The sequence below is a fragment of the Myripristis murdjan genome, chromosome 10 (assembly GCF_902150065.1).
Source record: "Myripristis murdjan chromosome 10, fMyrMur1.1, whole genome shotgun sequence".
NCBI classification, from domain to species: domain Eukaryota; kingdom Metazoa; phylum Chordata; class Actinopteri; order Holocentriformes; family Holocentridae; genus Myripristis; species Myripristis murdjan.
In genome coordinates, this window is record NC_043989.1 from 23,121,807 (window position 1) to 23,135,693 (window position 13,887).

Consider the following 13,887-nt stretch of genomic DNA (forward strand, 5'->3'; position numbering starts at 1 on the left):
GCTGGAATGCAACATAAGATGCATCATTTTGTCAAATCAAATCGGTAGAGTTTGAGATAGTGCCTAACACATAAATGAGCAAACAAGTGATGTCGTCCAGCCCCCTCACACTGATTGGTGTTATTTTCAAATTGTGAGAGGGCAGTGGTGAGATGCCTTCCTCCCCCAAGTTTCATTGAAATCCAACAAGTAAACAAAGTTTGCACTGCTCCTTTTAGGTTAACCACTGTAACTGGAGCAAGGAGACATCAGTCTGTTAAAGGAATTACTCACCCAAAATGACATACTGTCCATACACCTGGACAGTGAACAATTTGGCCAAAAACGTCATAATCGTGCATCGTACACTGAAAAATCTCACAACAGCACATTCAGCGCATTGGGCTGGATCTCATGGTATAGGTCACACCCACACAGCTTTTTGTGCAGTTTCACCCAGCATAGTCATTGTGCTGGAATGAACTTGTGCTAGGAGTTAAATTCAATCAGCACCAGATTTGCTGTCCAATAATCTCTGGCCTCTCATAACAAAAAAAGTTGTCAAAGGATTCCTCATATTTGCCATAACTCATCAATTGTTTGTTGAATCAACACAAAACTCAAACTACATGTTTTCAGGTATGAGCAAATGTACCAAAGTGTCTCACATTCCAACTATAGGTGCCACTCTAACAGCAAAAAGTTTATATCTCAGAATCCACTGCGGGGATTTGAATGAAACCTTTCCCATATATTCTAGGGTCATGTGCAATTCATCGTAGAAAATTTGGACACAATTAGCATCAAGGAACATGGTTTATATGCATAAACATGAATTTTCATTCAAGTTGCAGTCCAAACTTTAAAAAAAATCATGAAAATTACACTGTAGGTCCTAGAGAGCTGAATTGCATCCACTTGCACTGCATCCTTGTCAATTCAGAAGTCTGTCACTCTATTTTTTAAATATACAAAATCAATTAATTTCTACATTTCCAAAAGTGTTTATTCAAACACTACTTAAATAGACACATTATATGCCATATATCACCTTTCAAATAGTTTTCAGATTGGTCTGTGACTGTGACATTCAATGTCTTACTGTATTTTGTATTGTATGCACAACATTTTCTGTTTCAGCAAATGTTTAATCAAACTTAACCAAAACATTTGACAATACATATAAAACCAGCAGAATGATGCATGATTTCTTCAGAATTTTATCACTAACATTTTGACAGCTATAAGCGTTTTAAGTTTAAACAGACAAAAATATCCCATGTGGGAAAATGTGATGTCATTGCCTCAGGTTGTATGAAGGTGTGTGTCTCTCCCCAGTGATGCAATCAGTAAGTCACCTTCTCTGGGGATACAAAGGTCCAGGGTTGCAATCCCCAGGTGGCAAAGTCCTACTTGCCAACAATGTGGCAGTTTATATATGTGGCAATTTTTCAAATTCTTCTAAAGGTTATTATGTTGAAGACTACCTTTTGTGCTTGGATGCTGTGAATTGCCACTTATGTTTTTGCAATGGTTTCAAAAAAGTACACGGGTTTAAGATGCAGTGAGCACAGGAAAGGAGAGTCAACGCTTGGATTACGCTGTACCAAGAGACGTTTTCATATACTTTTGTTGCTGTTTTTTCTGATCAAGTCAATTCAAGTGTTTGGATCAGGGGTGTCATACTCATATTAGGTAGTGGGCCACATTTATTCAAATGAGACCTCACTGGGGCCAGATTATTTTTTGCTAACATCAATATGATTTGTGTCAACACATGGATATTTTAGGCTACTTTCTGATTTATCATTTTGAATCAGTCAATTTGTATGAATTACATAAAGCAGAAGAGAGAAATGCAGTAAATAAATAGTGTGGAGGTTTGCCATTTACCTCCCAGAAGAAACAGAAATGTTCTTTCCATCTCTCTTGAAACGTTCCACACTCCATGTCAATCTATTGCTTTTTGAATGTTTGCTAGATTAACTTATACCATGGTCTTGGATACTATGTCCTGATTGGCCAGCAGGTGTGCATTAAAACCATGTGTTGCACACATAGTTCAGTTCAAGTTTAATCACCTTTCACAATTCATCTGCTACTCAACTTGTAACCATAGCAACATTAAAAAGCACAGCTGTCAAAGGTCATTATCACCTGTAGTGAGCACAGCTGAGTTACTGACTTGGTCAAAGAACCATTCCTTGTCATGAAAATGGTAAGTTGTTACTTCATAACCTTTCGATTCTGAGTGCAAAACTTTCACAAAATATTTGTGAGTGTTTTATTTTATATTGTTGGCAAATGACCATGGTATAAGCAGAATAATCAATCAACAGAGGCGAACCACCCTCTACTTTGCGTCGGGTGGATCTTTGCCTCCACGTCGTGCCCTAAAACCACTTAACACACACCTACTCATTGATTATCCCTTACGTAACATAACAACAGTCAGTGCAGCTTAGTGCAGCCAAGCAGCCTGGTGGTTTTTCCTACATTTCCAGTTTAGGCTTGTAGTGCTAAGTCTAATTAATTTAGCATATCATGGAAACCTCTTACTTTGCTTATTACACATAGTTGATAATAACTGGATGAAAACATTTCAGTGAAAAATACATATATTTTGATTTTAAAATATATTTGTTGGTTTTTTGCCCTTTCCCTCCAAGACAGCTTGGGGGTCAGATGAGATGTGTTCATGGGCCGGTATCTCTGTCACGTATAATTTTGATCCTAGTTTGCAATCTTTGCTGTCCATTGGTCATGCAATTAAAACTTAAAGAAACAAAATGTACAGGTTTTCGGTGAAGTATCCCTTAAGGTTTCATGGAAATCCAATCAGTAGCGTCTGAGATTGTGCGCGTGTTATACAGACAGTCAAACAAACATTGTGGCACCTCTTTTAGGCACCTCGGTGTAGTTTTGAATGTGCCAGAATGAAGCAATAACACTCAGCAATTCTCAGACATTTTGCCAAAATCCCATCAACGAGACCCATGATATTGTGTGTGTGCCAATTTATAGCCCCTCTCTTGCCAAAGGCACAGGAAAAACTAGCCAGAAAGACCTTAAAAGTAAATGGGGAGAAGGTTTGAATGAAAAGAAATGGAGTTCAGAGAGGAAGGGAGCTCTGAAGACGAGAGGAGGAATGGAAAAAAGGGAAAGGGAGGGCGGAGGAGAAGTTGGAGAAAAATATGGAGCATAGCAGGTGCTCGAGGGAAGAAAAAGAAACCACTGATGAAGTAGAGTACAGGGGAAGTAAAGAAAGTTATAGGGTGTGAAGGAGAAAAAGAGGGTGAATGAAGCAGCAAAATCCAGTACAGCTTACCCGACATATTTTAACGTTGGAAGTAAACATCACATACGCTTTAATAGACTTTGCATGAACATGAAACTGCCTTGACAAGCTAATAAATCTTCAATGCTGCCTGTTTAACTATTAATGGCTGATCGTCTTGATGGCAGAGTCGTACAGATGCACCTACGGCGCCAGTCGCTTCCCTGAATGCCTGATTGTGCCTTGGCATGATGAGTCCTTATAGGAGGAGACTTTTCAGTGGAAAACTTTAGATGCAGAACTTGCAGCTGTCTGCGGCAGGTAGTTGGGGGAATAGCAGAGGACGAGAGATAGAGGAGGAGAGTGAGATTTATCGGTTCAGCGATACTCGAGGGAGACTGGCGACTGGAGCACAGTCAATCCAGCAGCAGTGGAGCGATAATGCAGAGACTCGCACACACACAGGCGCACACACTTGAAAACGTGCTTACATATATGTGTGTGGCCTCATGTACGCGCACAGGCCCATACGAGTGTACGCCCATGCACACATACACACGCTCACTCAGCCAGTTGAATGTAGCCACACACACCCACAACAATAATAAATAAACAAAAACCCTTGCCACATCGATAAACAAACACGCACACATTTCCAAACAAACAAGGCCCACGAGGCACGCGGTGCCCTCTAGAAGATAGAACACGGGCCATCAGTGACCAATGGTCCTCAAACAACACACACACACACACACACACACACACACACACACACCTCCTCTGATCCAGTCATTCACACACTGATAAAAACCCCACTACACATATACACATAAACATACACACTTAGCCGTGGTTTACTAAAGCCTTTAGTGTATGCAAAAACTGTCAGCATGTGCAAAACCAATAAGATAGTCTTGCACCTACTATAAGTCTTAATGCTGACTTTGAACACTGAAAATGTCTCAATTTCAGACACTTATGCCCTACACACACACACACACATATACACACACACACACACACACACACACACACACACACACACACTGACATCAACACAAGTCCAGGCACACTTGCACAACACAGTTGTGGCTCGCTTCTGGGATCTGTCAGCATCAAATTATGTGTTGTGGTTATAAATGGTGTTTACAGTTATCGTATGCTGCAGCTCTAGACGCGGCACGGCAGTGTCATAAGTCTCTCCTGCCTTAACTTTGTGTCTGTCTGCTCCATCGACGGCTGCCCATTCAGCAGCCCTGCCCTGTCATTAGCTCTCATTTGGACGCTGCACCACATCATCAATGCTTATTAGCGACGTTAGTGCTGCAATCAGCAGCCTTTTCTCGCAGCACTGTCAGAGACAATTACTCCAGTGATCCGATGTCACTGGGCTGTCGGTGTGGGTGTATGGGGGGCCCTCTGATAGTCTGTGCTTGTATTTGTGTGTTCAAACAAAAAATTAAAACACTACAAAAGAATGATAATCTTCAATATGCAATAAAACACACAAGCAAGCAAACACACTCACTGGGAGTAGAGCATGCGTGAGCGAACGATGAACTTGAAGATGTACTCGAGGGCTTTGAGGGTGCGAAGGATGTTCTCGCACTGTTCCCCTCGGCTGGACACATCCAGGTACCTTTTCAACACTGACATCAGCTTCCTGAAATAGAGAGATAGGGAGAAAGAAAGAAAGAAAGAAAGAAAGAAAGAATCAAAATCAGTCAACATGTCAGAAGCCTCACAACACTGTCTCTGATGTTCAGGTTGGAAAGTTAATCACCAACTCCATTTTTCACTTCCACAGAGCAGAAAGACGGGGTGAGAGTGAGAGAATGAGAGAGCGAGCGAGTGGAAGAGAGTGGTGGAGAGGTAGAGGTGGGGAAAAAAAATGACAAAATAGTATTTCACACCTCAGCAGATGTACCTTTCACACACCTCACAGACATTTTTATTCGCCCTCAAATGCATGTTAAAAATCATTCTCCAACACGCAAGCTCCCCACAGGCATCTTTAGACACGCGTTCTGATACAAATGCCAGGGAGCCACAGCAATTGCAGCGTGCTGCGGGTGTCACAGAGTTCAGTCGAAGTTTATGACCCACCCGCGTTTGTGTGTGCTCTGCTCTCAGTCTGTGTCACCTCAACAGCTTGTAATACTAGCATATTCATATTGCATAAAACAGTAGGGCCTGGACTGGGCTGAGCCTTTTGGCTTTGTGACTGCTGCATTTGCATGAAAATGGCTACAGGGACTCACCTGCTAACTGGTTTAAAACTGGCCAATCCTCTTAAACAATAAAAGTCCTCTTAAAAAGCTCCAGTTATAAAATGAACTCTAATCTGGCCTCACTGCCATCCAGGTGGCCCTGAAAATATTACTAACATCACCATTCAGTCTTGCCTGGTTTTATTTTGATGTGTGGCTGAAAGGCAGGCACGGGAGGATTTAGTTGTTACAAAAAGAGCAAGAGATAGGGAGTTTAAAATGTAGTGAGTGGGAGTTAAGAGAGTTTTACATAACAGCCTCTGGGCTGACAGGCGTTAAGCTGCGTTGACCCTCTTAAAGAGGGTGAACACCAACACACAGGCAAGAGAGGAGGGGAGGGAGACCGATGAACTGATGGAGCAGCGAGGAAGAGAGAGAAGAGGTTCAGAGAGATGGAGAGTGCAAGAAATTCCGGGGTAAAATAAATTGAGAGGTGGGAGGAGGGTAAGAAGTGAGGAAGGGAAAAACAAGAGAGGAGGCAGGGGAAAAGTGGAACAGGGAGAATCGGAAGTGTTGTTTCATTCTCTGATCGAAGCTTTGGCACTACAAACAAACGTTTTATCTTGTGGCCATAAAATCCATCGAAGAGAAGTGAATTGAATTAAGAGACAGGAGAAAGCCAGACAGCAAAGCGGGGGGTGATGTTTGGGTGTTTGGGGTGTACGTTTGAGTGCTTCAGCTGGTGTTCCAAAGGGAGGCTGGGTTAAAACTCTGGCTAGCCTGGAGTACAGTAAAGTAACAGACTCTAATCCTGTTCAGCAAAATGCTCCACAAGCACACACACATACACGCACACACACACACACACACACACACACACTTACACAAACACTGACCTCCGCTGGCAGCTGGATACACTACAATGTTTCACAGCTTGTCAGTCACTTAGCTTCTTGATTTTCAGGTCAAATTACAAGCTGCCATGACAGGTTTACATGAATGGTTCACCCAGACTACAAAAAAATTATATTCTAACACTTACTCCCAATGAAGTCTAACATCCAGTCAGTTTCTGTGTGATCTGGCGAGGTTTCCAGCCAGTTGGCACACCATTACAATGGGACTGGATGGGTATTGTTTTGTGCAGTTCAAACTGTCCAAATTTGAATGTAAAAAAACAGCAACAGCTCTTTTCAGAAACAATGACATAGATACCCAGCATAATCCACAGCCCTCAGGGAAGAAGAGTTTCTTTAGCAACTGTTTCTTGTCCAAGAAACCAGGCAAACTGTATCTGTCTGCCCACAGTGACTATAAATTAAAGGCAGAGATATACAGTTTTCCGGTGTTCTTCCGCAGGAAACAGATCCCAAACAAAGCTTGCTGCCTACAAGGGCTGTGGATTAGGTCGGGGATCTGTGTTACTGTTTTTGGAAAGAGCTGTTGCTGCTCAGATTTCAGAAGGAAATTTCCGACAGTTATCCATCCGGCCCTATTATAATGAAGTGAAGGGAGACAGACTGGAAACCTTGCCAAATCACAGAGTAACTATCTGGATGGATTGACTGCACTGGTCGTAAGCGGGAAAATATTGATTTTTTTTTTTTTTTTGTATTTCAAGTAGTCCCTTTAAAGTGATTATGTAGGATCTAGAGGCAGATTCAACAAGGAGCTGTCTTTGCACTGTTTACGTTTTAAATAGGTTTGGCCCATAAACCTGGCAATTTGCTACTGGAGTACCTCCTTGTGAAGCCCTAAAACTACTTTCCTCCCCTTTTTATGTGACTGTAATTTTTCTGTTTCTGTTAATGCTATTTTTTCAGGCAGCACTCAGTTAAAAGTCCAAAATATCAATTTAAACTTGATTTGGTCAGAGTGTAAAGGAACTGTAGCTGCCATTTATCGGCTGGGGAACTGATGCAAGAAATACACAAACTGAAAACTCGAGATAACCTGACTGAGCCAGATGGGAGGAAGTGACCTACTTGTAGGCCAGTGTGGCGCTGAAGTGCTGCTTGATGTAGGCCTCCAACACTGTGTTGAAATGCTGGAACTTTCTGTCAGCGATCAGACCGATGATGTAGATCTGACAGACAGGAGAAGGAGAGAGAGAGGGAGAGAGAGGGAGAGAAGGTTACCTGTTCAAGTAAGCAGAAGACATTTACAAGGCAGACGAGAAGCAAATTAGACAGAGTGATCGACAGCCAGACATGTTTATTTGGACAAAGATGGACTGCTAGACAGAAAGATGTCAGACTAGCCACATGCAGAGACCAACTAACTGACAAGAAATCAGCTGAGCAGATGCATCCACTGACAAGGCACACATACACACACATTCAGACACACAAGTGTTTGCTGGGTAAACACACACACACATACACTCAAACAGGCTCACCAGGGCATCGAAGACAAGGATGTCATAGTCATCAGTCTGAGAGTGCTCCATCATGATGTTGAACAGGGCATCCAGCGTGTCCTGCAGAAACTAAATACACACATACGGCCAAAGGGCAAGCCCACATATGAGAACACACATATTGTATACCGATCTATGCACACACCCCCTCTATGCGCACACACTAACCTTGACCACCTCCTCTCCATCGATGATTTTGAGCTTCTCCAGGTTTTCTTTGAGGAGTTCAGGGCGAGTTCTCCACTTGAGCAGTCCCAGCAGGCCCACTGGAGAGGGCAGACACACAGAGGAAACCGTCGATAGGCTTTTTGGTCACACACACCTTTTGTGCCCGGCAGTGGACACAGTTCAGAGCTATTGTTTTGGAAATGTCTTCCTAGCTGTATACAAGTGTTTTTTCTATAGCGTCTGTATGCCAGTGTTTGCCCTTGAACATGTTGGAACATCTCTTTGTGACTGCTGCATTGTATACATGCGGGTTGGTTAAATGAACTGCAATGAATTGAATTGAAATTAAATTAACTGAAATGAAAAGAAATTAAAGACATTGAACTGAAATGGACTTAAATGAGCTCCTGAAGGCAGAGTGACCTGTTTGATGGGGAACTCTGGGATATGTTGCTACATATAATTAAACATTCCTTTTATCAAAAAATAAACAAATCCAACAAATAAATGCAAAGTGCAAAAAACATGCCAGGGAATATATTCCACATTACAATAAGTGGATGACATTGAATGGCTCGCTGATATTCAATAAAAGGCCAATAGTGACTCAAAATATCAGCAAAGGAAGAATTAAAGGACACACAAACACAACAAGCTGCACATCATTTCCCTATGCATAGCTACAAAGAGCTGAAAAGATGCACTGTCAGTATATGGGGAAGAGTGTGGGAAAATGACAATTGCACATAGAAAATCAATACTTTTATTTAATCTTCTCCTGACATCATTTTTAATCACTGTTTGGGCCATGTTTTGAACACTGGCTGCTGTAAATTCTTCTCCAGACTCATATCACATTTTTACATGGTAGTTTCAATCACACTTGAAATCTCTACCTTGCCCTCTTCAACGCCAAAGCAATAAGCAATAATGAGCTGAGTTGGTGGAAAAACAGGGAGCAACAGTGGAGGGCAACAAGGAGCAAAGAGATCAAGAAGGATGGAGGGATAACTGAACTGAACTGAATGTGAATCAATGAAGCTCCCAATGAACACACACAGTATTGCAGTGGATTGAACTGAATTGAAAAAGCATGAAATGAAATGAAATGAATTGGACTGAACTGAACTGAATTAAACTGAACTGACTTGCAGTCAGCTGAAATGAAATGAACTTAACTGATCTTAATTGGAATCAAGTGAAATGAATGAACTGAATTGTAATGAAATGAAACAGACTGAAATGAACTAACTGAACTCAGCTGAACTGAAATCTGGGCATTCTGACACTTTCTGTTGTATGACATAAAAACAAGAAGTTTGCATTTGTTTCACTGGATGAGAAATTAAACATTCAATAATCTGTTTCTGTCCGTGAAACAACAGAGAAATAACCAGTCGAGCAATGATTCATTACACCAATAGTCCCTGTTCCCCTGGTTAGTAAAAGTGCCATTTGAACATTTAAACCCTCTGCTTCTGCCATCAATTCTGCTACAGTTTGACATGGGACAGATTGCCATGTCTCTGTAGTGCTGCCTGCTTCAAGCTCTCTGCTTTCCCAGCCCAATAATTTCTCCCTCACCAGGCCAAGCTGCACATCTGGTGGGTGGCCCCAAACTACAGCGCGTGCATGTGCGTGTGTGCGTGTGGATCTGTGTGTGTATGTGTGTTTGCAGCACAGGTGATTAATACTGCAGGATAATGTTCATTATGGTGATGGACTGGCTTCCTCACTAACAGCTGTTATACTGCACCTGTGTCAGATGCACCTTGCTGTCTAGAGTGGATGTGTGGGCATGCGAGTGTGTGGATGTGTGCATGTCCACGTGTGTGTCTGTGTTTGTGCGTGTGAGGTTGCCTGGCAGAGTGTGTAGGACAAAATGGCGACACTCCCCGCTAATAAAACCAATGAATTCACAATTCTCCCTGTCCTTTCTTTACTTTCCCATAACCAGAACACAAAACACTTGTGCAGTGGTGCTTCTGGGGACGTTCTACTAATTTACATTCTGTTGACTCACCATTGCGTGGCTACACTCATCCCCTGCCCTAACCTAACCCTTCAGCTAATTCTAATCCTAACCCTACACGTAGTTTCCCTAATGAGGTCAGAGAAATGTTCCCTGCAATTTGCCACCTCTTTTTGGGGTTTTTAGTTTCTCTGAGAAATTTGAATCACGAGATGTATGGACACACTGTTAACCAGTCATGTTTGAAGAGCGGAAAAGGGACCTTCTCAGCACTTTATTTGTCCTCTTGCAATTTAACAGTCAACCAGTGATTCACCGTCTTGGCATGACCTTATTACTTTGTTGAAAGAAGATGTTAATTAATGTTTTTTTGACTTGTCAGATTTAATTTCAAATACCCTTCTGCTCATAATTTCTTACCTCACCTTTGCTCAACCTGTGCGTATACGTGTTTGTGTATATATGTGACAGTGTCTTTGTTAATATGCGTGTGGTGTGTGTGTGTGTGTATATGTGTGTGTGTGTGTGTGTGTGTGTGTGTGTGTGTGTGTGTGTGTGTGTGTGTGTGTGTGGATCGTCCACCCCTGCCAATTCAGTCCCTAGAGTAGCTAGGTGTCAAGGCAATGTCACAAAGGGTATTTATTCTAACACCTGCCAAACATACACGCACGCACACACACATACACCTACCATTCTGGGTGAGCTTGGTGGAGCAGACCAGGGTTGAGATGGTGAAGCTGTCCCTGGAGCTGACTGACAGGCCTCCCCCGCTCCCACTAACACTACTGGAGCTGCGGCTCAGCGCCGCCCCCTTGTGGAGGTCGCCGTGATGGTGGCGGGTGGAGGGCAGAGATAAGTAGCAGTTCACATCCTCCATGCGCTTACTGTCACCCTGACAGAAGAGGGAGAGGGAAAGAGAACTGATTAAATATGAGACAGTGATAATGCAAAACATTCAGGTTCCCTTGTGGCTGCTGGTGGCGATGGCACCAAGTAAATTCTGTTTATTTTAATTCAGGCATGGAAACAAGGACAGAGGGGAAAAAAGGTTTGATTGGTACAACTTACTGATCACTGATATCAACACAAACACTTTTGCACCTACTGAAGCTGCTAACAGACTAATATACTGGATCAATATAGAATGTATTCAAATTTCACCAAAAAATGAGGCACTGTGTTTTCCCAGGAAATTGTTTTGTAGTCAAGGTCAAAAAGCCCATTAAAAAAATCTCTCCACTGAAGCCCAGACTCATTAATTTTTTTTTAGGGTTAACAGCTCCTTAAGGCAGAGTGACCCCCCACATCTGTTTGATGGGGAACTCTGGGATATTTTGCTATATTTAAATGAACAGTTAATTAATCAAATAACAAAGAGGAAAAACATCTCATCCCAAGTGCCAAAAAATCATGCGCAAAGTGCAAAAAACATGTCATTTTTTGTTAAATGGTTTTAAGTGGTTGTAGGAGCAATCTGCATTACAACCACTGGAAGAGACTTAGTGGCTATGTGATTTTAAATAAAAGACCAGTGCTGACTCAATATATCAGCAAAGCAAAGACTATAGCATTTTTCTATGCCTAGTTACAAAGGGCTAAAAATATGCACTGTCAATATATGGGGGAGAAGAGAAAAAGTGTGGGGAAAGACAGACATTGGCAAACAGAAAATCAATACTTTTATTGAATCTCCTCCTGATGCATTTTGTAATCATTGTTTGGTACCATATTTTGAACACTGGCAACTGTATCTTCTTCCCCATATACATGTCACGTTTTTACATGTTAGCTTCAATCACACCTGGAACCTGAGCCTTACCCTTTTCAACGCCAAACCAATAAGCAATAACGAGCTGAGTGTGTGGAAAAACAGGGAGCGACAGAGAAAGGCCACGAGGAGCAAAGAGATCGAGGGGGGATGGAGGGATAACGAGAGATAATCGAGAAAGAGGGCACAGGGAGACCATCCGTTTGGTCTGTGAGTGAATCATGAGTAATTAATCTTCATTGCGTTTGGCATTTAATCAATAGGGGGATTCAATCTTAGCTCAGGCTCATTTGGCAGGAAATCTATTTTGCTTCACTCAACCTGTCTGGGTGGCAATAATCTCCAGACCCACTATACATTTGGCTCTGCTTTGACTGAGGTTACAGGTGGATTGTGTTCACACTCTTCTCCTGGTATTAACCTTTTCAAGGATGGATGAAAATGTTCTCCAGAATAATTTAACAGAGCAGGCTTTAGGATTTTGGTACAGTTGGTATAATATTTACTTCTGTTACGGACAGAAATGTAATTTCACATTGCCTAAAGTCACTTTCACTTCCTTTTGACACAAACAGCTATGCTATGGCACCTTGTGTACTGTGACCCTGTCGAGCACAATTCATTTGACATTTAATAACACAGCGGTTCTGGGCTATTCAGTGCAAAACCCTTTGGCCCTAGAAAAATATAATAAATGATATAGCCTATATTTTCATAATAAAAGACTCACTCCACCATTTATTGCACTCAGAAGGTTTTCTGTACCTCTTTAAGTCAGTAATAGCCTTGCTTGGAGATCTGCTATCCCGCAGCATAATGTAACACATTAATCTGAGACTAAGGAGTGCTGAGGACAGTGAATAAGATCTACTTCTACCGTTAAATGAATCAGTTGTTCAGTGAAGCAAAATCAGACTCAGTTACTCTGCATTAGATTCATTTTGAGCAGTGTTCTTTTGGAGAACACGCTGATCTTATGAATGAGTGTGTCGGTTTTGTTTCTGACAGAGTTCTGCTCCCGGTTCTGACCTTGAAGACCACGAGGTCGTGCAGTCCATCCTGAAGAACCGTCCCATCCTCCTTCATGAGACGCACGAAAGCCATGGCAAAGTTCTTCTCGCTCTTATCCTTGGCTGGAGAGGAAGAGGACAAATGGGCAAATAGAGGGAGAGAGACAATATAGGAAAATGGGGAGGGGGGTATGGAGGAGAAAATTGGGGCACGGAAGAAAGAAAAAAGAGAGAGGAGACAGGAGCAATGGCAGGAAGAGGCATTGTGTTGCTGATTTACATAATCAAGTGTGTGTGATGACGCCTTGGGTCATCTTCCAAATTGCTTCCAATCATCCAGCCCTTTCAGAGTTGTATTATAGTCAGGGGATCAGGAGAGAGGAGGTGAGAGTTTTGATGGATGCACTGAACAGACAGACAGAGGAACAGTGTTTGCTACTCACACTCCTGGGATGAGCGGTGTCTGAACATGAAGCGTAAATGAATTCTCTGCATTTCTTCCAGAGGGATTGCCACCTGAAGGACATCTCATGTCATTATAGCATACAAAATAGCATCATCTATTGCATTATTGCATTTAAAAAGGGACATTTGGATGTCATGAGGCTGAGTTTCTTATTCTACCTTGGCCTCTGAAAGACATTTGCCTTTCAGTTTGTCTAAACAGATCTGTTGAACCGAGGCAGCTCAGAAGAAACTATGTAGCTTCCAGCTGGTGGTGCTTTTTGGTTTAAATGAGGAATATAAATACAATAACCAGAGCACTTAGGGGAAACTGAAGGCTGTGAATGTCCTTAAAAATAAGCAATTAACATTGTACCGCCAACTATTTTCTGAGATGTTTGGCTTGTCACAGCCTCTAAAGCACACTTAGCACAATATGTGAACCCCCGCACACACATGTACAGACCTTAAATGTCTCCATCCAGCGAGGCTGTTTAATTTGGTAGTAGATGACAGATCGATACTCATTGACTGCCTTATCCCCTGCTCCCAGACAGATGGAGTTCTAGGATGGAGCAGGAGAGAAAAAAAACAGGGAATTAAGTGTCATATCGAGCTAGAGGACCTTGTGTATGCATGT

At 42.2% G+C, this 13,887-nt stretch overlaps 1 protein-coding gene across 3 annotated transcripts in view; it reads right to left on the minus strand.

The window, feature by feature from the left end:
• Positions 1–13,887, minus strand: part of dock2 (dedicator of cytokinesis 2) — a 117,221-nt gene that overhangs the window by 86,069 nt on the left and 17,265 nt on the right. For all 3 annotated transcript variants that reach the window (XM_030061271.1, XM_030061270.1, XM_030061269.1), the window contains exons 14-21: positions 13,714–13,812; positions 13,247–13,319; positions 12,823–12,926; positions 10,716–10,917; positions 8,054–8,151; positions 7,865–7,954; positions 7,452–7,552; positions 4,785–4,919 (exon numbers count right to left, since the gene is read on the minus strand). In XM_030061271.1, coding sequence (XP_029917131.1) covers positions 4,785–4,919; positions 7,452–7,552; positions 7,865–7,954; positions 8,054–8,151; positions 10,716–10,917; positions 12,823–12,926; positions 13,247–13,319; positions 13,714–13,812 — 902 coding nt within the window. The remainder of the gene's footprint in view (positions 1–4,784; positions 4,920–7,451; positions 7,553–7,864; positions 7,955–8,053; positions 8,152–10,715; positions 10,918–12,822; positions 12,927–13,246; positions 13,320–13,713; positions 13,813–13,887) is intronic.